General features: G+C 53.5%; 1 protein-coding gene across 6 annotated transcripts in view; it reads left to right on the forward strand.

The window, feature by feature from the left end:
* Positions 1-7,502: 7,502 nt before the first annotated feature.
* Positions 7,503-24,979, forward strand: part of Scn5a (sodium voltage-gated channel alpha subunit 5) — a 95,335-nt gene continuing 77,858 nt past the window's right edge. For all 6 annotated transcript variants that reach the window (XM_087905154.1, XM_087905156.1, XM_087905158.1 and 3 more), the window contains exons 1-2: positions 7,503-7,639; positions 24,153-24,479. In XM_087905154.1, coding sequence (XP_087761280.1) covers positions 24,207-24,479 — 273 coding nt within the window. In that variant the 5' untranslated portion in view covers positions 7,503-7,639; positions 24,153-24,206. The remainder of the gene's footprint in view (positions 7,640-24,152; positions 24,480-24,979) is intronic.

The raw sequence follows: 24,979 nt of genomic DNA on the forward strand, positions 1-24,979 counted from the left end.
CTTTCCTCAATAACTCGTGAGGCAGATAGACAATGATTCCACCTCTTAAGTGAGTAGAAGATACAGAAAGATCATGGTCTGACGTAAACTCATATTCCTGAAGGAGACGAACTGACCTAAGCTTCTGGCTGCCCCCAAGCTCTACACTCCGGTTACTGCGGCAGCCACAGCCGCTGGGTGAAGGACAGCAGAGGAGGCAGGTAAACCGAGGCAGGAGTCAGGGCTCACAATGCTGGATGGTTCACTTCTGAAGTCAGAGGTTCTCCGTTTCTCTTGGGTTTCCAGCTCGCGGCTGTGGAATGTCTTGAGGAAGAGACATCCTCTGGGACAGATGGGCATCTTTGGACATGTGTGTCTGACCTGAGTGTCCACAGGAAATAGTCCATGTTGTGTGTCTGACCTGAGTGTCCACAGGAAATAGTCCATGTTGTGTGTCTGACCTGAGTGTCCACAGGAAATAGTCCATGCTGTGTGTCTGACCTGAGTGTCCACAGGAAATGGTCCATGCTGCCTGCTTGACAGTGGTCCCTCAGATAAAAGCATCCATGTGTCTGAGAACTAGACATAAAGTGGGAATCACATCACCATCTCCCTCTCGTGAGGGCGTATTCTTGCCCTTGGCCATGAGTTCCTGTCCCTCTCTCTGCACCTCTGCTACTCTAAGATAGAGGGCCTTGGCTGGCAGGGCACTGGAAATAAAGCAGAGTGTGATAACCCGGGAGAGTAGCATCCATTGCCTACCTGCTACTATCTGGACCAGAAACAAAATGGGAGGGGCAATCTTCAAAATCAATGACTTCTCCAGAAACTTCTCTAAAATGGCAATGAGCTATGTCAACAACTCACAAACCCCATATGGACAGGAATGGAAGAGGGAGTCAGTGAGATAGTTCAGAGCATAAAATGCTTGCTGCACAAATATGACCCCCGAGGTCTATCCTGGGAACCCAGGAGAAAGTGGATGTAGAAACTGATTCCACCAAGTCGTCCTCTGACCTCCACACATGTGCTGTAGGATGGTGGCCCCCAATACACCACATACACACTGATAGTAAATAGTTTAAAATTCCATTGTGTGTAGGCGCCTATAAAGGAAAAATGGAAGAGGAACCAAGAGCAGAGGTGAGAAGAACTTTCTGGAAGTTTGAGTGGGATTCAAAACCGCCTGGAGAGGAGAGCTGGTATCTCCAGAGTGAAGAGAGAGAGAAGTGTCCAAGCATTGGCTCCATGCTCACCGTCTGTGGAGTCAAGGTCCCTCCCAAGCTCCTGGCAGGACCTTCATGGCAGGGAGGCTTTGTCAAGACAAAGCAGGACAGACAGCAGAGGGATGGCAACCAGCCCGGTAGTTCAAGGACTCTTCCAAGGAAAGTTGTCTTCCCTGCCAGGGTGTGCTTAGAACCCTTGGTCATTCTCAACTTCCACGTCTACACTGAAACCAGGGGAGTCTGGAGTCAAACTACAGATGCTGCAGCCTTCATGAGAGACCCTGGCAGAGAAGGAAGGGTGGGGATGGGGAGGAGCAGGACTGAGTTTCCAAACAGACAGCAGCATTATTGATGAGGGAGTCGCCCAGACTCAAGAGCTCTTTCCCCACTGGTAGAACGCTTAGTGCGAAGTGGAGTGAGTGTTAAGAACCAGCGTCCTGGGGCTGGGGAGGTGTCTGAGTGTGCTGTGCAAGCATGGAGACCTGGGTTTCATTCCCAGATGAGATGTAGTGGTGTGTATTCGGAATCCCAAGGCTGGGCAGGCAGAGGTGAGCGGATCCTTGGGTTCACTAACCAACCAGGGCTGAGCAGGCAGAGGTGGGCGGATCCCGGGGCTCACTAGCCAATCAGCATCATCTAAGGCGTGATTTCCAGGCCAGTCGGAGTTTGTCTCAAAATAACAACGATTTTAAAAGTCAGATGGCCCATGTAGAACAACAACTAAAATTGTTCTCACACACACACACACACGCACACACACACAACAGAGGGTTCTGGCACACAAGAGAATGTCAGGATTCAGGGGTCTTGTTAAAGCCCCTTCCTTCCAGGACATCTCCTGCCTCTAAGATGCAGATAACCCCTACAGAGCTCAGATCCAGCAACTTCAACGGGGAGAACCAGCGCCAGGAGGGAGGTGGCTGGACGGGGCCTCTGTATGAGGTCTGTAAAGACTTGGCATTGGCCTCTTCTTGCACCATCTCCTCTGACAACGTTTCTGGATTCTCAGACCCCACTGCACTCACTTCTTAGCCCTTCTCTACCTCTCGAATTAACAAGGTGAAGAAAACAGAGGCACAAGATTATTCTATCATCCACGAGGCAGCCCCAAGCCCACCTCCGTGGGAATGGAGGGAGAGAAAGGCCTGAGTCTTCACACAGGACACGCTGCAGCTGAGTGAAGCACAGCTGAGTGAAGCAAAGAGCGGGCTGCCTACACCACGCTGCCATAGATTGAGCTCAAAGGCAGAACAGGGTGGGGGTGGGGAGAGGAAAAGAATGGAATCTTGAACAATGCCCATTTATATAAATGAAAAGTGCAAACACACAAATGGCCAATAAACCATGGAAAAAGCGCTCAGTTTCATTAGTCACCAGGGAAATGTCAATTAAACCACAATGCGAAACCTCTGCACACCCACTCAAGCGACTAAGGCAAAAATAACAAAAATACCCCGTGCTAGAGAAGGGAGATGAACCGGCGTGTTCCCAGTAAGGGCTGTGAATGCCGGTAGAACCAGTCTGGAGAACTGTCAACGTCGACCATAGGCGGACACTCTTGTCAGGCTGGGAGCACACACGTCCACCCAAGTTCACGTTCCAGAATGTTCACCCTAAACTAGAAACCATGCAAACGTCCATCTGCAGTACAGTGGATAAATAAATCGATGTTCACATATTCGCAGAAGGGCCAATGGACTAGAACAAAAACAAAACAGTAATTTGGATGGATTGACGAATATAAAACCAGTTTTGAAAGATGAGGCATAAACATGTTTCCACTTCGTGATTTCTTTTTGAACACATCTCCAAAGTAAGCACACTGAAGGCCAGTGTGGTGCATCAGTGGGTAAGTAAAGGCTTGCAGCTAAGCCGGCAATCTCAGTTTGATTCCGCTCTGTAGCCCAAATTCTAATTGGTCTTAGGAAAAAAAAAACAAAAACAAAAAAAACAACTCAGATCAGCTATCAGGGGTGAAAGCTGAAGAACCAGAGAAGCAGAAGGATCAGTCACTAGAGAGTTCTAGCCTCTACAAATGCTCGAACCACAGGGAGAGGGGAGTCCTGTCCTCAGACTGACTGCCCTGAGCGCCTGTCTCCTCCTGCCTTATATTCCTCTCTCCACCCAGCCATATCCCTTACTGTCTCCACCTCCTTAGTGCTGGGATTAAAGGCATATGACTCGCAAGTACTGGGATTAAAGGTGTGAGCCACCACCACATAGTTTGGCTCTGTTTCTCTTTTAGATTTATTCAGTCTCGTGTAGCCCAGGGTGGACTTGAACTCACAGAGATCCATCTGCCTCTGTCTCCCGAGTACTGGGATTAAAGGTGTGCGCCACCATTGCCTGGCCTCTATGGCTAACTAACATTGCTAGCTCTGCACTCTGATCTTCAGGCAAGCTTTATTTGTTAAATCATAAACAAAATATCACCACATCACCCAAACCACACAAAGGTGGAATGAGAGAACCAAATCCACAAAGTCGACTCCTGAGCTGTCTGAGTGGGTCATGGCATAGGCAACCCACCACCACTTCACCATCATCATCAATAAAAAAATTTAAGCAGGCAGAGCCAGTAAGATGACTCAGTGAGTAAAGGCACCTGCCACCAAAACTAACAACTCAAGTTTATACCAGATTTTTCTCTTGGGCCACCAACCAGCTCCCAAATCATAACACAGAGACTAATTATTAGTTATGAAAGTTCTAACCTAGGCTCGTTTCTGGCTAGCTCTTTTAACTGACATTATCCTGTCTCTCTTTATCTACTTTTTGCCTCAGGGTTTTCTTTTTACTTTTTTTCCCCTGTATATCTTTCTTTCAACTGCTTCTCACTGTCTGGCTGGAGGTGGCTGCCTGGCTTCTCACTGTCTGGCTGGAGGTGGCTGCCTGGCTTCTTGCCCCAAGCCTGTCCCTTGTTTTCTCCTCCTTCTTCTTGAGCCTAGAGTTCTCCTATTTATTCTCTCTCCCTGGCAGCCCCGCCTATCCTTTTCCTGCCTAGCTAATGGTCATTCAGTTTTTATTAGACCAATCAGGTGCCTTAGGCAGGAAGGTGAAACAAATGTAACACATCTTTACATAATGAAACAGATATCATTACATTGTTAAACAAATGCAGCATAAGCAAAAGTAACACACCTTTCCACAGTCAAATTAATGTTCTGCAGAACAAACAAACGTAACACATCTTTGCCCAGTTAAAATAATGTTTCACAACACAAGTTCGAACCCCAGAACTTACATGGTAGAAAGACAGACCTGACTCTGCAAATTGCTCTCTGACTTACATACACGCACCCTTGCATGGCATATCACACATGTATATGCACACATACACAAAATAAAATAGATAAAAAATTTAAAAGGGGGGGCAAGTTTGCTAAGGGAATTTGATACCGCTAGCCACTGGGAGTGGGTGGAAGCCTGGCGTGAGAGACTGTAAAGGGATTTCGGGGATGTGGTAGTATTTGGTCTCCATGTGCTGGTTAAAGACATGTTTGAGAGAAGCCCTAATATTAAAGGTTTAAGGCATGTGTACTTTTCTATGAGCAGGTTTGATAGGAGGACACATAAAAATTAGAGCCCGGGGCAGTGAGAGATAAAACAGAAGCCTGTAGCATGCACAGGAGTGCTAACACCTCCCTACAGGGGCATGTGCATTTTCAGGAGCTCCTTTAGGTTAGGAGGGGTGCTCCATAGAAGGACAGCAGTGGGGAAGGGGCAGCAGGGAAAAGCAAGCAAGCAAGCAAGCACTGGTGGTGGTTACTGTTCACTTGACAGGATCCAGAATCATCCAGGAGTCTCTCCTCTGGGCATGAGTGCCGAGTTCCCAGATAAGATGCACCCTGACTGTGGACAGCATCATTCCACGGGCTGTGGTCCTGGACAGAATAAAAGTGAGGAGATGAGCTGAGCCCCAGCACCCATGAGTCTCTGCTTCCTGATGGCAGGCACAATGTAATCAGCTATCTTCTGCCCCTGCTCAGGCCTCCCCCACCACCATGGGGATACACCATGGGCTGTATCCTCCGTCTGTGAGCCAATAGGACCCTTCCCTCCTTCCTCAAGTTGCTTTTCACCAGGTCTTGTGCCTTGGCCATGAGAAAAGAAGCCAACACAGTCATACAAGAGATGAGTCTTAAAGCCAGTTTGCTAATTTCGACTTGAAACCTGGGGAGTGGGAGGGCGAATAAAGGGGGAAAGAAAAATCTTGCTGCTGCCTCTGACTGATCACTGCATAGTCCTCATTCACTAAACAAGGTCTGGTAAGAAGAAAAGGGATGCCCTGAATTTTGTACAGTTTCTTAGTGAGGGTGACTACTCCAGACACTGGCTGCCCTGTCTTAGACTCTGCATCCTGTCTCAGAGCTCCAGATGTGTGTTTCTGGTGAAATCTCCACTGGTTATAGATTTCTGCTTACACACGCTACACACACACACACACACACACACACACACACACACACACACACTACACACACACACACACACACACACACATGCTACACACGCACACACATGGTTTAACATCTGGCCCAGTACTGAGGAGAAAGGATAAAACTGCCTGGGATTAGATGTAAGGGAGTCTCCCCTCTCATCCCCAGCACCTTTAGATTCAGCCTCTCTTCATTCTCCAAGTCCGTTTGGAAGTCTGAATCTGAAAGCTGGTGGTTAAAGATCTCAGGAAGGGAGGGACCTTCGGGTCAGAGCCTTTGCCTCCTGCTTGATGGGTGTGGGTTACAGCTCTGGAAGGCGGGTCCCGCAGTGGGATCTGCTACGGGGACGTTGGATGCACTTCTCACTTTGATCACTAGTGGGAGCTGCTGACCAACCTCAGACCTGGCTGGAGCTACAAGCCGGCGGTGGCAGATTGATCTGTGGTCCATCACTCAGACCCTCCTGACACCTCATCCCGTTCAGAGCCAGAGCGTCCTGTGTCCTGAATATCACTTTCTTATATGTCCTCCAGAAACTCCTGGAGACACCACTGGCCCATAGCCGCCTCAAAATTCCTATAAAAAAGTTGCAAGACAAGGCATGATGGCACAAGCCTTTAATCTCCGCACTTGGGAGGCTAAGATAGGCAAATCACTGTGAGTTCGAGACCAACTTGGTCCCTGTTGCAAATTCCAAGCAAGCCAGAGATACCTGATGAGACCCTGTCTCAAAACAAACAAGCGGATGGTCCCAGCTTGCCGCTGGTGTGTATGCGTGTGTGCACCTCTGCACTCCCGTGACAGCCCTGGATACTGCAAAGGGAGAGGGGCACGGTCCTTTGCAATGGTCTTGGGTAGTGGCCTGTTAGTTCCTTGTGGGTCCGACTGGCTGTGCGAGCAAATGTGTGACTCTGTACCAACATGTGCACAGCTGTCTGTCTGAATGTCTGTATGCGCGTGACAGTGTCCTTGCGGGACAGTCACCGCTTTGTGTCAACATGGAATTTGGTATAGCTGTGGTTCAAGAGGGTGTGTGGAGGCGCCCGTGGGAGTCCTCGTGTTTGTGATTGTGTATTTGATACTGGGGCTGTGCATTTTGTTTCCGACTGCACCTGTGTGTCAGCGTGTACACACAGATAGCTACACGTTTCTGTACTGTCATTGTGTCTCTAGAAATGTGGTTCTAAGTGTCCCCATGTCAATGTGTAAGTGGATGTGTGTCTCTAAGTCACAAGGGTGTCATTATCAGTATGTATTCCTCAACCCCAGCATGTGTCAATGGTGTCTATGTCCATGTGCATAACTGTCTGTCCATCGGTATCTGTATCCGTGTGCATGTAAGTCAATATAGATATGTGTGTGTCACTGTCTCAGCCTGGGTGCCAGGTCATGCCCGTATCCACGTGGATAAATGGGATGTCTGGGGTAGGGTCCCCAAGGCAGCGAGGAGGGGCGTGTCTGTGTACTCTGGCTTGGGTGGCGTGTGTGCCAATGTTTGTCGGCGTGCGCCTGTCCAGGTCTGCGTGGGTGGCTCTCTGTGGCGAGGCGTCCGCAGGTCGGTGTGCGTCCGCGTGTCTGTCTGTCCGCGTCTGCGTGGGCGGCCGTCTCCGACAGGGCGCGCCCGGGATCAGGGGCGGTGGGCGTGCGCCCCGCCGGGGCTGGGTGGCTCTCCCCGCTAGCCGGGCGGGCGCAGCGCCACGTGCGGAGCCCCGGACGCGTCGCTCTGGGGCGGAGCCAGCCCGGGGCCCCGGAGCCCCAGGCCGAGCCCAGGCGGGGCCCGCCCCCGACCCCGCCCCCAGCCCGAGCCCGCGCCGCCCGCCGAGCCCGGGAGCCCAAGCCGAGCGGCGGAGCCGAGACGGCGGCAGCGCCTGTGGGATGCGGGGATCGCGCCCCCGGGGCCGCTGAGCCTGCGCCCGCTGCCCCGAGCCCTGCGCTGAGCCGAGCCCGCGTCGCGCTGCAACCGCCCACCCCGGGGCGCGGGCCGGGGACCAGCAGGTGAGCGAGCGCCCCCCGTGTCCCGCAGCCCCCCGCGCCCCTGTGTCCACCGCCGCCCAACTTTCCTCCCCGATGGCTCGGAACCGCCCGGCCGGGTCCCCTGCACCCAGCAGCCGCTGTCCCAGAGGGGGGAGGGGCGGGAGAGGCGCAGGTGGCCCGGGCTGGGGGTTCCCTGGGGCGTCCCTGTTCGCCGCGGGTCTCCTCCCGTCCCCTCTCCTTCCGGGTTTCCCGTGCGCTGTCGAGGGCCGGGGGATGGGGAGCTTCGGCCCCGACTCCCGGGCCATCGCTGGCGCAGGCTCGCCGAGGGGCAGGGATTGGGACCCGGATTCCCGAGGCCGGAGACCCCAAGGTCAGAGCAGCCACAAGGCGCGCGGAGAATGTGCCTCTCGAGAGCTGGGGGTGAAAGGGCTGAGCGGACACCGGCCAGGACTAAGGAGCAGGCCGAGCGCTCGTTTTCCCTGGGCCCGGGAGCGTGGGGGGACCCGGCACCCGAGCTATGCCCTGGATTAGACGAAATCTCTGCACCCCAGGAAGGGATTTGTGCGCGCTATCGGGGGTCAGATCTACGAGTGTGCCCTGCCGCTGGGCGCTCCCACCATGCCGAGATCTCAGTGCCCTGTTGTCGCCTTGAAGCAGTCGCATCTCCTCCTGTATCTGTGGGCTCTGAGAGGGGACAGATGTCTGGACATGGAAATTCGGGAGAATTCTTCGTTCTCCTTGCTTTGACCTGGACAGACTCGCTCACCCTAACGAGAGAGGGAGGCAGCTCCGTACCTCTGTGTTATTTGACCGTCTTTGGAGTCGCCCTGAGAGGAAGTGGAGGTGCCTAGCCTTGTCTGAGTATTGGTGGGGACAGCGATGTAGTGGGGACTGCTGGGCAGTGGGGCTTATGATGCGGGAAATGCTAGGGACGAGGCCCTGGCTGGAGGCAGGCCTTCCAAACACCTGTTGGAGGGCAGCATACAACCACCAACCACAGGACTCACTGTCTCCTTAGCGACTTCAGTCTCCTTGGGCCATGGGACCAGCGTGGCCTTGGGGTTCTGAGCTGCCTCTTACAGCAGTGACCCGAGCACCATGCAGAAAAGCACAGAACAGGAGCCCCCACGAACCCTAGACCCCATGTAGACTCACCATCATTCAGAACTGGGGCCTGGGCCCACGGAGCCAAGTCCGTCTGTCCTCCCCTCTACTCCCTAACCTGTCCCTCTCCCCTCCCCTTTATAACATTGGGCAGATACACATAAATACGGTCACATGCGGGAAGATGAGATGAAGGCAGGACAGGCTGCTGCCTCAGAAGCAAGGGAAATTAAGGGGCAACTGGAACCCGGGACACCAGATGCCAAAGGCTAACTTTCCAACTCATCCACCCCTCTCCACTGCAAGTACTAAGACCCAGGGAGGTCAAGGACTAATCCAAGGTCACACATAATCATTGGACTGGGGAGGACACTCAGGGTAACGGCCCTTGGACTCTATTTCCTGGTGGCCACATTGGCCTAGAGTTGACCAGAGAGGGTCTAAACAGACAGAGGAGTGGACCTGTATTCCCGGCATTTGGGAGGCAGAGACAGGCAGATCTCTCTGAGTTCGAGGCCAGTCTGGTCTACAAAGTGAGTTCCAGGACAGCCATGGTTGTTATATAGAGAAGCCCTGTTTTGAAAAAAGCAAACAAAACAAACACAGCAAAGAAAGAAAGAGGAGCGGCCCTCGGGTGCTAAGAAGCCGTTTGCAAAGCCCGAGGTGCCGTGGGCAGCTGTCCTCTAGACCGCCTAGTCCCTGTATGTGGAGGTGACCACAACACCCCTGGACGGATTCCACAGTTGACTCACTTGGCATGAAGAGCAGGCATAAAGGGAGCACCAGAGACAGCTGGGAATGGGGGAGTAGGGAAGGCTGGTGCCCAGGCAATCCACCCAGAAGAGAATCCGAGGGGCAACCTGGAGCAGTGTCTCCTTCCCAGCAGACTCTTTCCTGTCAGGCCTTGTGCAATGACACCAGTGTCGCCCCAGAAACACAAAAGAGGTCGGGATTTTAGTCGAGAGTCAAGAGTATCGTTCCAGCAGAGATAACTTCCACCTGGGTTTTGAAGCATGAACAGGAGTTTTCCAGGTCGTTGACCAACCAAGGCAAACACAGAGGGACGAAGTAGCCGTTAGTGGATTGTTCTGTTGGGTGTCGTGACGTGAGGACGAGCCCAGGTCACAGTCACGGACCATGGATCGGGCTGTTGGCAACCTCTGCTCTGGAATTGGGAATTTATCCTCAGTAATGATTCTAAAAATAGCGAGCAGGCCCTGAGTGCTTTTTGTAGACGAGACCATGCCAGGTATTCATAGGGTGCATCTCCCAGTTATCCCCACATCAGCCCAGAAGTGGGGGCCACAGTCACAGCTGGGTCGTAGCCGGCGAAGCTGACGGCCTGGAAGGGACCAGCAGCTGGGTCAGTGACTTCTGTGTCCCCTCCCCAGTGTAGACGGGGCCTGTGCCCCCTCCCCAGTGTAGACGGGGCCTGTGCCCCCTCCCCAGTGTAGACGGGGCCTGTGCCCCCTCCCCAGTGTAGACGGGGCCTGTGCCCCCTCCCCCAGTGTAGACAGAACCTGTGCCACCTCCACAGTGTAGACAGAACCTGTGCCACCTCCACAGTGGAGACGGGGCCTGTGCCCCCTCCCCCAGTGTAGACAGAACCTGTGCCCCCTCCCCCAGTGTAGACAGAACCTGTGCCACCTCCACAGTGTAGACAGAACCTGTGCCACCTCTCCAGTGTAGACGGGACCTGTGCAAACTTAGGAAGTCCTTCAGCTGAGGAAGGCAGGCCACTGGTGACTCTCTGGTGTCCTCCAGGGCACCCAGAAGTGCCCACACCTTATCGTGTATGCACAGTGGGGGACATAGGTGGACAAGAGTGACCTGCGCAATACCATGTCATCTGGGCATTAGAGAAAAAGATCTAAGAAGGAAGCTTCCAGAAGGAGACCTGGACTGGAAGTAGGTGCTCCAGAAGGGCAGCTGGACCCTGGAGCCAGGGCTGCCTGGTCGGCCACCAGAGCAGCACTTGGAAAGCTTTACATAAAGCCGTCCGCTCTGAAGCTCCGCCCCCAGGCATGGTAATTCTCTTGGTTCTGGGGTGGAGCAGGCAGCCGTCCTTCTGAAAACAGGTGATTCTGATGACATTAGAGAGCGGAGCTGGAGCCAGATGCTCAGAGACACTGGACAGCCCAGGCAGGAAGGAGGCCAGGAGAGTAGCTGGCACTGACCCGAGGCAGAAAGGGCCGCTCTCCCAGGAGAGGGAAATCCCCCATTTCTGCTGAGAGATTTTTAGAAGGTACCTTTGGCACCGTTCATGAACAGATGAGCAAGGCTGAATAATTTAGAAAGAATGCCCATTAGATTGAGCCGCAGCAAGGGTGCCGATGACCTCGACAAGAGAAACAACACTCTGAGCCCACGGCTGTGGTGCCCTGCGTGGTGAATTCTGCTGAAGGAACAGGTCGGAGAGGCAGGCTGGTTTGGAGTGGGTTAAGGAATGATGTAGGAGCATGGACAGACAGCACTTCCAAGGGTCTGATGGTTGGAGGGGAAGGAGAGGGACAGGACCGCATGAGAGGTGGGGCCCGGTTTGGCTTTAGGCTAGGCAGTCCTGGGATGCATGCCTGAGCAAGGGCTTATGGGGAACATCTTAAGTAAAGGACCAGAAGCCTCTGGGTCAGAACTGCACCTGTGAGGTGTACACATCACAGTTTGCCCACTGGGCCAGTCAGAGAGGCTTCTGCAAGCCTCTGCGAGGAAGGTGACGGCGGGAACTGATTCCTGCCTCAGCATGGAGAGTGGGTCCTTTCTCTAGGGAGGAAAGCTGTCTTGGGAGAGAGGGGACAGGATGGGTTTGCTTAGAGCAGGTGTCCATGGTGACAGAATTTGAAGAAGAGGGACTGCAGCCAAAGTCCCATGGCTAAACTACAGGGAGGCAGAGAGAGAAGAGAGGGCACAGACGGAGACCAGACATTTGGGGGAGCAGGGCAGCTGTAGGAATGGCTTAGGCCCGATGGCCAGGCTAGTCTCACCCAGAGTTCAGAGGCAGGGTTGTGAAACATGGACGGTGCTTGTCTAGGTATCTAAGACAAGCGTTATCCCTGCCCTGTGAAGTCTGCGTAGTAGTGGGGAGAGAGACTATGTCATGAAACACCGAGAGGATTGTTTTAGGTAGTGGCAAGTGCCTTGGAAGGGCGGAACAGGACTCCTGACGAGAGGTGGTGAGTTGGTGTGGCCTCGCTGACCAGGGACCGTCTGAACGAGGCAACCGATCTAGGACCTGAAGAGCAGGACAGATGTGGGGAGAGCGTAGGGAAGAGGGAGCTGCCTGTGCAAAGGCCCTGGGGTAGAGGCGAGCTCCATGATGTGCGCTGTGCCTGGAGCAGAGGGAAAGGGATGGGGGTGGAAAGACACCAAGCCTCTGTTCTAACCCCACCCCCTCAGTGCACTGCCCCTTCTGTGCGCCTACACTACACTCCTTGGGCTGGTGCTGGCAGCAGTTCCTGGGAATGAAGCTATTTTTAGATACGGCTCTCCTGTCCTGTGGGCCTAGAACATACCGTGTCTTTTGAAGATGATCAATACGTGCTGGCACTATTTATAGAGACCCCATGTCAAGTCCTGGGGCCTGGGACCCCCAGACTTTCCGGGGACAGGCATCACAGACATAGGCTCTTTGATCTACTCCTCGGTTTCTTTCTACTATCAAGGGATAGACAGAGGCACTGAGGAGCCTGGTGCCTCCCAACATCACCCCCAGGGCCAGAAAGACCCAGAACAAGCAGAAGGCAAACTTGGAATGGAGGTCCAGCCTCCTCTCTCCAGGGCTGATCAAAAGGAAGCCTGCCTGGAGGAGATGGGCCTGGAGCCTAGTGCTGGAGACTGCAGGGGAGGGCTGGGCTTGGGTCTGCTGCCTGTGGTCGGTCAGAGTCGCAGGTAGGCACAGAGTGTTTATGTTCTAGGCTGAGTCCTTTCTCTCCTCTTCAGTGCCTTCATTTAAATCTCCCAGGAAGGCAGTGGAAAGTGGAGTCCCCCCAGGGGCATTTGCTGATGCCAGGGATGGAGCCTTTCTTACAATGTCTGTGTGGCCCTGGGTTGCTCTCTTGCCCACTCAGAGAGCCCCATGTACTGAGTACACAGCCCCTGGAGCCAGGGATGGTGCTGGCTATCCTAGGGTCTCAAGGTCACCAGAGAAACAGGCAGGCCTTAGTCGGTCAGCGCCTAGGTCTTGAGTGGTGCTTTCTGAACGGTGGCGGCTCATTCTGAACGGGGAAGGCAGAAAATGCCTCTCTGGCAAGTCTGGATTCTTAGAAGTCCTGGAAAGAGGAAGAAGCGGCTTTAGAGGTGGTTTTCAAAGAGATCATAGGGTAGGGAGAGGCAGCCTGGCAGCTTAGGCACGAGAGCGGTTTGTAGGCTGCACCTGAGGCAGCCTGGTGAGAGACCTGATTTGGGGGCAGGGATATCCTACTATGGGAGGGACCAGCCTCAACAATCAGTCCTTGCTGCTTGGAATTGAAGCCCAGCCTCGTTGGTCCAGGCAGGGAACCCAGACAAACCCCTCTGGTTACCCAACTAAGCAGAAGACCAGCCTGTTCCTTTCCAAGACCCGGGGTCACCAGTTGGCATGGTAGTGCAGGGAAGCTGAGGGACGGGGGCCTACCCACACAGCCAGAGACCTGAGCAGAAGGCGCAGGCGCCCAGCGCCCACCCCGCCACTGCACTGGGGTCGGATGTAGCACAGACTGCCAGTTAAATAAAGCGACAGCTAGTTGCCAACAGCGCTGGAAACCCAGGGAAAGCCCCCACTCGCTCGCTGAGCCTGAGTGCCGATTAGATGTATAATTGCTGAGCTTCCGTTTCAGAATCTGTCCGAGGCGAGGAGACACAAATCCTCCTTAGGAGTCTCAGCAGCCTGTCGTCCCCAGAGAGAGCGGGCACCAGGCACCTTCCAGTCCTCGTCTTTCTGATGGAATTAAGGATTTGTGCCCACATGGGTCACTTCTAGCCCCTGTGCAGGGGAAGCTTAAAAGCGTACTCACCCACAATGAGTACCAGCCTGCCTAAAACAGCCATGTGCATTTTGATGTTCCAAATGAATCTACCTGGTAGGCATTAAGCAGGGACAGAAGGGGGTCTTTAGGGAACAAGGGGGATGTTTGCTGTCTCAGTTGGGGTGGCACTTTACCCACGTGTTTGCAGTTGTCAATACTTATCTAACTGTACATACTTGATAAGTGTGTTTGCTTGAGTTTAAATTCTACTTGAGCAGAAAAGTGCATTAAAGAAGAGAGTCACATGTTTGGTTATGGTATTCTCCTGGACGCTTTTGCGGCATGGATCATTGTCTCTGTGGGTTATTTCAGCTCCCTCTGGGCAACAAGAGACCTCAGAGGGAGAGCCTCCCAGGTTTCCCGGAGGCATGTATAGCTCCTTTGATGCACACAGTAGGTGCCTTGGTTGCCATGGCACCCTGCGAAGCCTTTTTTCATCCAAGGCATCAGAAAGAGGAATTGGAAGGAACTGAACAGGCAGAGTTGGGATGCTGGTGGCCATCTTCTTGTCTCGTGTCCTGGGAGCCTGAGCAGGGCCACTGTGCGGGGATAAATACCTGTTCAGAGTCTGGGGTACATGCACCCCTTTGTGACTGTCACAGGGTATTATTAGCTCTGGAGACCCATGGCTGGGCAGCAGTAGGCCCTGAGAGAAGAGAAGATGCTCTGTGGATGGGCCTTTGCAGAGGCTGGGGAGGGAGGCTGGGCAAGGGCGCTGTGTTCACTGTGTACTGCAGTGTGTGTGCTGTGGGAATCCCGGGGCTTCCACGTTCCCCTGACCAGGCGTTTAGATACTGCCAAGCAGTTGGTGGAAAGGAGGAGCCATTGCCCCCGTTGCCATGGGGGAGGGGGAAGAGGAAAAAGCAAGGTTAGGAGGGAACTCTTGGTTTGTCTTTGGCAGGTGGATGAAACCAAGTTAGGACCAGATAAGCTAGACCCCACTCCAGCACCCAGCCCTGGACAGAGCCCTGTCATGAAGAGGATCCCTGTTCTGTCCCAGCCTGGGGATTCACTTCTGCAGAGCTGAAGCTGATAGGGTTTTCCTGTCAGCAGACTTAGCCTGGTGTTGGAATAAATGAGATGCAAATGTGTGTAAATTAGGGCATCCCCAGAAGCTGGGGTGGGTGTGTTCTCCTCGGGAGGAATGGGCGTGATTGGCCAGGACTTCCCTGAGATTTTTGGAGGGGGGGGGCGTTGCTCAAACTTGCCCTGTTCCTCTTTGTGTGTTGGACTAGGCAGGGTTAATGCCTCTGCAGCAGCCTCAAAGGAGCAGAGCCAGCAGGGAGCAGGTTAGCTGAGGCTCGGGTACAAGGACGTGTCAATGTGCCTTTGATCTGGGAACAGGGACCTCTGAATGCAGAGGCCAGGGCACCAGCTGGCACCCCCGTGGAGCCTTTGTCCAAGCAGTTAACCCAGAGAGCTGAGGCTGTATGGCTAATTGCCTGGGCAGGCAGAATGGGGCGAACATGCTGTCGACCCCTCCCCCGTGGTCCCTCATCATCCCAACCTGTGGCTTTAGCTCCCATGGCTGCCCATAACCACTGCCAGAAACCAGGAGGCCTACCAGGACAAGTTTTTTTTCAGTCCCTCCTGTGCCCCCCCCACCCCCACCTACAGAGGCCAGCCTGAGACCTGATGCCAGAGCAGGTAGGGCCTTGTAGATTCTACTTGCTGAGCAATGGTGTCCAACAGAACAGAACAGGAACCCTGAATGTCAGTCACAAGTTATTTAACAAGTTTCTTCTGAGCAGGTATTTTATCAAGTTAAGTATTATGCATTTAACTGTGATCAACATTAGGAATGATGAACGGACCACTTGGCATTCTTTATCTCCTACTGAGCCTGCACAGAAGGGGGTGACCACACACAAATTGTCTGTCCCCTGTAGCCCTGTCCTCAGTCCTTATAGCCACACACAGCTAGTGAGTGGCTACTCTGTTGGACAGTGCCAGAGCGGAGAGAAAAACTGCCAGAGAATCGCGTCTGTCAGCAGAAGAATCGGAGGCATCTACCTAGGTGTGGGCATAGGCCAGCCTCCTTGGGGTGAACCAGCCCCCTTCGCACACACTCCGTCCAGGTGGGTGTTTACAGGTCAGCCATGTCCATTCCTCCTGGTTCTGACCACAGAGGTAGGAGACAGAGCTTCCTAATCCCTGAGCGTCAAGTTTCTCACCTAGAAAGAAAGAGGATAATACCGTCCCTCCTCCCTTCGTGGGATTGTAGCAAAGATAAAATACCGTGATCCCAAACAGCACTTGCAGATATGAGTGTGTGTGTGTGCACACACACACACATAAGCCAGGCTCTTAAAGAACATGAGACAATGCTGGTGTGGCCTTAGCCCCATGTCCACCCCCAGGAAAGGGGCCAGAGTCAAGGCGAGACATTCTTTCCTTCACCCAGCCAGGCCATTCCGCTCCGCTCTGTAAGCTTATGTTGAATGCCAGGGCCGAGGTGTATGTGGAAATCAGTTCTCTGCCAGGTGATATGGGGATTCAGGTAACCAGGGGCTTAGAAGGAAAGAGATAGGCAGGCAGGCAGGCAGGCAGACAAGGAGGTCTGGTGTGGAAGGAGGCCCCCTGAGCTGGGTCTTCATGAGAACAATGAGGCAGTTACATGCTGTGTAACAGTATTCCCAGCAACAGCGGGCCACACAGAGGACCACAGTCTCTGGAGATCCAGAAGGAGCTGAAAAACACCTACCACCTCACGCTGCTGTAACCACCCTAACACCACAGTGCACTGCTCTGTGTATGTGTGCATGCACGTGTGTGTGTGTGTGGTGTGTTGCTGTGGAAGCAAACCTATATTGCAGGCATAAAGTATATGTGCAGATATGTATAGTGTGAGATACTTGGCAACAGTAAGCAACTACGTTACTAACTTGTGTGCTTTTAAGATTTTTTTAAAATTTATCATTCATGCGTATAGATATGAGCCTGCGTGAAGTTATGATCACACGTGCATGCAGGAGCCCAGGGAGACCAGAAAAGGTCATCATCAAATCCCCTAGAGCTGGAGTTAGAGACAGTTGTGAGCTACCCAACTTTGGTGCTAGGAACCAGACATGGGTCCTCTGCAAGAACACACAGCACATGCCCTCAAGTACTGAACCACCTCTGCACTGCTGTGTTGTGTCTGTGCTGTACACTCCTGCTTAGGAAGAGCAGGTTGCTGCCTTACTTGGTCCGTGTGTGTCTCCTCTCCATGTTGCACTGAGGCTGCATTGAGTTTAGGGGTGCTCTGTTCCAGGAGCTTAGCATGAGAAAGAAAAAAAGTGACTGGTTTGCTTCATCTGGGTATGTGTAAGTGCACGCTGATGCTCACAGGACAGAACTGCCTAATGATGTCATTCTTATGGCTCCTCGGGATTAAATGACACATGGTGACGACAGCGAAGCCCACGATAACAGCAGCTAGTGATCACTGCGTTTGTACAGTGGTTGAGACCTGGGAGAGGATCAGCAAGGTACTCACACCCGTTAGGACGGCCCTCTGAAATAGGAGCGCTCTCTCTCTCTCTCTCTCTCTCTTTCTCTCTCTGTCTCTCATGGTCTCACTATGTCACTATGTAACCCTGGCTGTCCTGGAACTCCCTATATAGACAAGCTATCCTCAAACTCACAGAGATCCCCCTGCCTCTGCTCCCAAGTGCTGGGATTAAAGGCATGCAGCATGCACCCCATGTCCTGTCTCCAGAAAAGTTCCTAGCCCCACGGGGAACTGTTGACAGATGGGAAAACAGAGATTAACTCATCCTAGGACATGCAGCAAGCAAATGACTGGGGCCCAGGTCACCTCCTTGGGCTGACTTCCGATCCCAGTTCTATTCGCTTCCTCATTCTATATAGGAACAGGAAATCTCTTAAGAGAGGGAATGGGGAGAGGAGCCACAGAAGAGGAAGAGATGGATATGGGATCAGGGGTCTCTGGACACGGTCATTTCCTCATTATCAGTCTCTGCAAGCCTGGACAGGACAGTGCCCTTTCAGGTCAGCATGGAACCTGTACTGTGGCATCCTTTCCTGTCGGATCACCACCACTTGACTTGAGGACCATTACCTGGGAAAGTACCCTCTGAAACCGCTGTAGGGCTATGCACACAGTGGGCACCGAATGCCTGCTTGTTGAATCAATTAACGAAATGAGTGAGCTAGGGTATTAATTAGTATGTCCTCCTGAAGGAAGAAACAGAGTTGCCTGGCACATGCATGGGCCACAAGTCTTGGGTCGGGGGGCTGTCATGGGGTAAGAGAACATCCCACTTGGTACACACCATCAACTTGAGTGGAAGACAAGGGGCATGTTCTGGGGGTCACAAGTGCCCTGGCCTCCCTCCCTGTGGTGAGTCCCTGCTCTGAGGTTACTCTTTCCATAGACCTCTTCCTCATCACTCAGGGGCAGGCAGAAGGGCAGTACCGGGGCCGGGGGAGATGGACCTGGGTAGGTAGGATGGGTGCCAGGGTGGTGGGTCATCCGCGCAGCGGTCATGGGATTGCCAAGCAGGAAAAAGGAGTGCAGAGCCGAGGAAGCTGGTGGAGATTTCCTAGGATGCCTGGGAGCCCCTTCCACAGAGGGCTGTGCATAAATTTACATGGCAAAGAATATTCTTTGCATGCTGGGTTCCAGAGACTCTGATTCCACAGCGACCAAAATGCCAGACATGACTCAGGCAGGAGGCTGAAGTGAGCCTGCCTTCAGGCTCTGGGACTGAAGTAGGCAGGGAGGGGCTGTACAGAGCTAGACAACACGAGGGCTCCTCAGTGGTGGGCATCCTTCAAGTTCACTGCCAGAACCAGAAAAGTCCTGTACAGACTGGGACAAGCAACCTAACATTGGCCCCCTACCCAAAGGACAGGGGACAGTACCCACATCTGCATTCTAGGTTGTGTTCATTTCAGTGACATCTTGGGCCACTGGCATGAGCCTCAGGAAGGCCTGTGCAGTGGGAGCCTGCTCCAAGCAGCCATGGTGTTCACCCGACCCCTGCCACTGTATCTCCCCACTCCTGTCCCACAGATTAGAGTAGAAAGAATCCTTTCCCTGCCCTAAGTTGAGACATCCAGACCAACTAGGGTAAACAGATTTATCCCCAGAGACTGTTAGTGCTCAGAGACATCTAAAAGGGAAAGGAGCCAGCTGTGGGGTGCAGAGGAGGAAAGACTGTCACACAGGGCACAGACAACGCTTGGGAACGGCTGTCACAGACTGGGAAGGAGAGGAGTGTGGCCACTGTGGGGACACGGTCAGTGCAGTGGTTACGACGCCTGCCGCGGTGATAAATGCCGAACAAAAAAGAGTCCGAGGAAGGAAGGGATTGTTTTGGCTCACGGTTCAAGGGGATGGAGCCCATTATAGAGGGGAGATAATAACATAAACAAGGTCACTGGTCACATTGCTTCCACAGTCAGGAAACAGAGATGAGCGCTGCTGTTCGGCGCACCTTTCTCCGTTTACTTCATCCCATGGAATGATGCTGCCGGCGTCCAGGGTGGGTCTTCCCACCCCGGTGGACTCAGTCTAGAAAATCCCTCACAAGTATGCTCAGAGAGGTGTCTCCTAGGTGATTCTGAACGCTGTCTAGTTGGCGCTATTAACGTTAAGTCACAGTGATCCAAGCGGTAGTTAGGAGCCTGTTCTGGGCTGTTGCAAATGGAGGAGGAACCACTGAGTGAAGGTGGAGGGCATATGGCCAGAAAGGGTGCCAGTATTAGCTAGTCTGAAGGAGGCCAAACCACTTGCCTCCCACTAACTCCACAGCTGGAGGGACACGGGGAGACATGTACCCTGTGATCTGAGGTAGAGGGATATAATTAGGATGGAGCAGACTCCCAAGAGTCCTGCCAGGACAGGACGGAGCCCCAGGCAGAGGGGTCAGCTACAAGAAGCTACCCAGTCTCCAGAGCACCTGGAGGGCCAGTGGGAGAGGCACCAACAGAGGGGAAGCTGCCTGGTGCAGGGAGTGGCATGCAGACCTTGCCTGCTGTGCACCCACCACAGCCTCCAGCTTCAGGAACTGATTGTTCAACTGTGTTTCCTTCCTGCCTTCCACAGCCATGGATGCCCCCACACCCTTGGCATGCTCAGACCACTCTGGAGCCCACCTCATCCTGGCAGCCTGTAATCCTGCAGCTGGGCTGCACCAGGCAGAGCAGGGTGTAGGCTCTGGGCTGCTGAAGGGAGGGCGGGGCCAGGGCCAGGGCCAGGTGCAGGCAGGAGAACAAGAGAGAAAGCCGATCCAGCCCGCCCGCCCGCCCATCAGGAGTAGCCCAGACACAAAGGACACTCTTGGCAGGTTTACTTTGGAACCTGAGGCTGGGAGGCAGCGAAGCTTCATCTGCAACCTAGTTTCAGACAGACCTCTGATGCCAGGACCTCCCCAGGGTGTGGATGCTAACCCTCCTTGGGACCAAAAACCCTGTCACTTGGCCAGACTTGGGGTGAAGGGGGCACCGAAGTATGGTAGTGTTTGGACACCCCAACTTATTGCCCTCTGACGTCGGGCTGTTCTTGAAGTTTCCTGGCTCCCCAAAAGCGCTCTGTTTCTCACTCTTGAACCCAGTAGGCCTCCTAATGGAATTTGTCAGGTTCCAGGGCAGGGCAGGCTAGGGTCCCCAGGCTAAGCTTCTCTCTAGAAGGGTCGGCAGTGCTGGTCCCCAACCCTGCCCAGGGATGCTCCAAAGTTCCAGTGAGCCAGGGAGAGGCTAACACCCACCATGGTAGATCATAGGAAAGGCATCAAAGAACCCCAGAAAGCACTTAGAGGGTCCTCTTGCCCACAGCTAAGGAAGATGGACCCCAGGAAGCACTCAGAGGGTCCTCTCGTCCACAGCTAAGGATGGGCACCAGGGTAAGTCAGTAACTAACCAAGGACTGAGCTGTAGTCTTGGAGTTCTCTGCCCACGGAGAGAGGCTCAGCTTGGAATCCCAGTTCTCAAGACAAAATAATAGCATTAAAAGGGAAAATTCATGGTATGGAAGAAAGCTGTTGGGACACTTCAAACTGATTTTTAGTAGTGTGTGGGCCTCTCTAATGTTTTAAATGGGAGCAAGCAGGAGTTGGAAGTACTATGATGTTGAAACTGTGGGCAATAATAATATCCGAGGTACCCACAGCCGCTGTGATGGGACAGGGTTGTGATACCAAGTCTTTGGGTCATGGCTGTTAAGGCTGCCTTCATAAATGAAGAAAACATTTCATTGAGTTCATGAGGATATGCCGTCCCTCCTCCCCCAAATCATTTCTCCGTTCCTCCAAGAACCCCCCGAACTCTATAAACAGACAGAATTCACCCACGTCCTTAGTCAGGGAGTGAGTAGCTGCCCCTGATGCTTCTGTCTGGAGGGTCACATGAGAAGGGTGGCGGGCTGGTTCTCCATCTGGATGCTGGTTACCACAGAGGTTCAGCGTGTGAGAATGCACCCACCTGTGTGCTCCCTGGCATCTGTTTGCGTGAATCCTGGATTTCAATACAAATTGCAAGCATCCTTCACTGAGGCAGATGCAGGTGCAGGTGCGGGCTTGCACACACACGCTTCTGCCAGCGTGTGCACATCCCTGGGCATCCACGTGTCTCCATCACCCTTGCAGGCGTGTGGACACAGATGGATACCGTGATCCGAAGGAGACTATTTTTAGCAAATAATCCCAAGCTAAGGGGTGGCTTCCCGGTTTACAGAAGGAGCAGTTGCTCCCCATGGAGAGGGCTGCCCCACTGTCCTCCCAGGGAGGCTCTTTGTTTCTAACATGAAATGAATAACGACTTTATTGTTTTTGCAAGCTCATCATAGTGGATTCTGGCAATGGGGGAAGGTGCAAAGAAGTTTAGAATGACCCAAATTCTCCTCAACAAGGGGGAAGAAAAAGATCGCCATTCATGTTTGGCGATAAGTGCTGCAGACCGAGCCTTCTGCTCGGTTAGAGGTGGAGGCTAGACAAGGAACGGCTCTTAGGAAGCGGGGACCTACTCTCTCACCTGCTATTTTTAACAAAGATGGTCCTTTAACTTCACGTGAATCACACAAGAAGCTGCAGACAGACCAGGGAGCGGTAAAAGGAACCCCTGCCTTCTGCTTCTGCGGTGCTTGCCCAGGGGTCCACACACATGCTTGCACACGTGCACGTGTGTACACATGCACACGCACATGCACAAATGCAGTCTCTCTCTTGCGCTGTGTATGTGCATGTGTGGTGGTATGCTCAGCCTTGTCTGTATGTGTCCCAGTGCAGAGGCACCTATGTGCTAGCACTAACATGTAGAGGCCAAAGGTCAACTTGGGGTGTCATTCCTCAGGAGGCTTCCAACTTGTTTTCTGAGCTGGGATTTCTCTCTAGGACCTGGGCTAGGCTGATAGCCCAACCAACTTCAGGGTCTTCCTGTCTATGACTCCCTGGCACTAAAATCACGGGCAGACACTATAGAACCCAGCTTTTCATGTGGATACTGGGGACCAAACTGAGATCTTCAAGCCTTTATGGCAAACACTTTACCAACTGAGCCACCTCCCCAGTCCCTAGGGGTGCCCTCTCCATGATTTTTGATTTTATTACATTTATATTCTCATGTATGCTCTCCCTGCCTCCTCCCTCCCTCTTCTGCTCCGTCTCCCCATCTCATGTGTGTTTTTGTTGCCACAACAAAAACCCTGGAGGACAAAGAACACCACCAGGCTTCAACTCTCTGCTTCCCCCAATCTTGTGGGGATCCAAGGATTGAACTCAGGTGGTCAGGCTTGGCAGCAAGGACCTTCGCCCGCTGAACCACCTCAACAGCTCTCAAGATGCCCTTTGTGGCTGTGTTGCGTTTGCTCACGTTGTACCTGCACCTGGTTGAACACCTGCAGTCCAAGGTGCTCAGGGCACCCTGGGTCCTTGTTGGCCGTGTGCCGGGGTGGGTGCCACAGAAGTTTATAGGGGCCATTCATGACGTGGTCCACAGGAGTGAGATCAGGGCAAAGCCCTTGCCTGACAGGAAGGGAGAGTGTCCCTGGCAGCAATCTCCAGCAGGTGTTCAGACTGCCTTCTTGAGCTGGTGCCCAGCCATTCCCGGGTTTGATGTGGCAATTAGCAACGCAGCCCCCTGGCGTGGTGTCCTAGTCAGGAGCCCTCTGGCCACATCCTGTTTTGGTGAGGTAGTCAGGAATGCATTCTTCTGCCTTGCTGTCATAGACAGAGTGTGTTCACACCAGGTTCTGAATCTTCTGAGGCCACCGGGGGGCCACATTCTCCCGGTTTGACGTCACACGCATGTGCCTGTTGGATGTCCTCTGCAGTAGTGGTCACCGTCTTCCGGTGTTGCTGTCCCCTTGGGACTGGCATTTGTTTGTCTGTTCTTGTGGGGGAAGAGGGGACAGTGTGGCGAGCCAGAGGCACACCCGTTACATTTCCCATCTTTGGAATCAGCCTAGTTAGTGATGGCGCTGCCCCCCCCCCCCGCAGGGGATTCCCATGAGATCTTCATCAGAGGTCTGCCTGGCTGTGCACACCGGAGTGCCAACATGTGGATGCCACCTCCTTTGTTACTGTCCAGCTGTTTCTGAAAACCCACAGGTTTTCCTGGGTCCCTTGGGGCAAACGCTGATGCCCCTCAGTTGCCGCCTCCTGTGCCCAGGTTTGATGTGTACTGCCTCTCATGTAAGAGCATGAGAACTGGGAACTGGATACCACATAGTCTGGGACTATTCCCTGGAGAGGAGGAAGAGGGCCTGGTCCCATCCAGGGCCAACTCCTGGCATATGCATGTTTCACCTTTCACTGGGGAGCGAAAGACCCATTCTGTTGAGATCTGGGATAGAACAAATGGCCTCTCTGTCCATCCCTGTTCAGTGGAGCCATCATATTTAGACAAAAGGGGGAGGTGCTAGCCCACTTTGGGCGTGGTCTCTTGTACTATAAATGTGGACGTATGGGCGTGCAGCGAGCCCCTTGGCTGCTGGATTGGGTTCGGTTTCCCGTGCACGCAGAGGACTGCGGATCTCTACTCTTTCTGTGAGTTTGTCCCCAAACAAATAAACCCTTTTTATACTCCATTCTGGGCTAGTGTGGAACTGTTTTATATCGCAACACCTGGGAGCCAGTTGGGGATGGACGTGTCTTAAAAGAACACAGTTGGAATGTTGTCTTTGGTGCAGAGTGGGCAGGGTAAAACTATCACGATGGCACATTTTCCCTTGGCCCCTGGTGTTCAGACCCACGCACTGGGGCAGGAGTGGAGAAGCCACTCCAGTGCCGTCCCTCGTACACACCACGGGGGAGAGCTTAGGTATTTACCCCCAGACACTGTCAGTCATGTGTGGCCTGTTCAGCGATTGGCAACTGGGGACGCTTGTACCCACTGGCAAGTTGTCTCCTTTCCTGCTCCAGCATAGCTGACTGACCACACTGCCCTCCGTCTGTAGCACCCATCACACACAGGTCTGTGTCTTCCAGCGTTCCCCCAGGCAGCCTGAGGAGAGCCTGTGCCCCCAGAAGCAGGATGAGAAGATGGCAAACTTCCTGTTACCTCGGGGCACCAGCAGCTTCCGTAGGTTCACCCGGGAGTCCCTGGCGGCCATCGAGAAGCGCATGGCGGAAAAGCAGGCCCGAGGTTCGGCCACGTCACAGGAGAGTCGTGAGGGCCTGCCAGAGGAGGAGGCTCCCCGGCCCCAGCTGGACCTGCAGGCCTCCAAAAAGCTTCCGGATCTCTATGGCAACCCACCCCGAGAACTCATTGGGGAGCCCCTCGAAGACCTGGACCCTTTCTACAGTACCCAGAAGGTGACTGCCACCCCCTCCACACCCTCCTCACCCGGCTAGGTAGCTCCCAGAAGGGCAACAGGCAGACGGGGTTCTGCTTATGTGGAGTTCTGTGGGGCTGGCTCCCCTGGGCTTTGGGGGAGTGACTCACCATTGATCTGTATTCCAGTCACCTTAATTTTGGAGTTCTGGGGTAAAGACATAAATAATGGTGATTGTGTCTCTAAGTTGGTGGAAAGATCACTGAACTCTTGCCTTCTTGTGTAGTGCTTTGGTAGACACCTCTAGGGAATTCCTCCCTGTCCCCAGATGTGGAAAGAAGCCCTGAGTGGTCTCCCTCCTTAGTAAAAGCCGCATGGGCTCCTCCCTCCCTCTGGTAGCTCCGAGAATTAGCCGACATCATCATCAGAGCCAGCTGTCTCAAGCTGAGCCACAGCGGTAGTCTCCTGGGCCTTGTGGGGAAGACTGGTTCTGTCATTTTGCTCCCAGAGAGATGGACAGAATTGTTTCTCCACAAGGCC

The sequence above is a fragment of the Myodes glareolus genome, chromosome 4 (assembly GCF_982192425.1).
Source record: "Myodes glareolus chromosome 4, mMyoGla1.1, whole genome shotgun sequence".
Lineage (NCBI taxonomy): Eukaryota > Metazoa > Chordata > Mammalia > Rodentia > Cricetidae > Myodes > Myodes glareolus.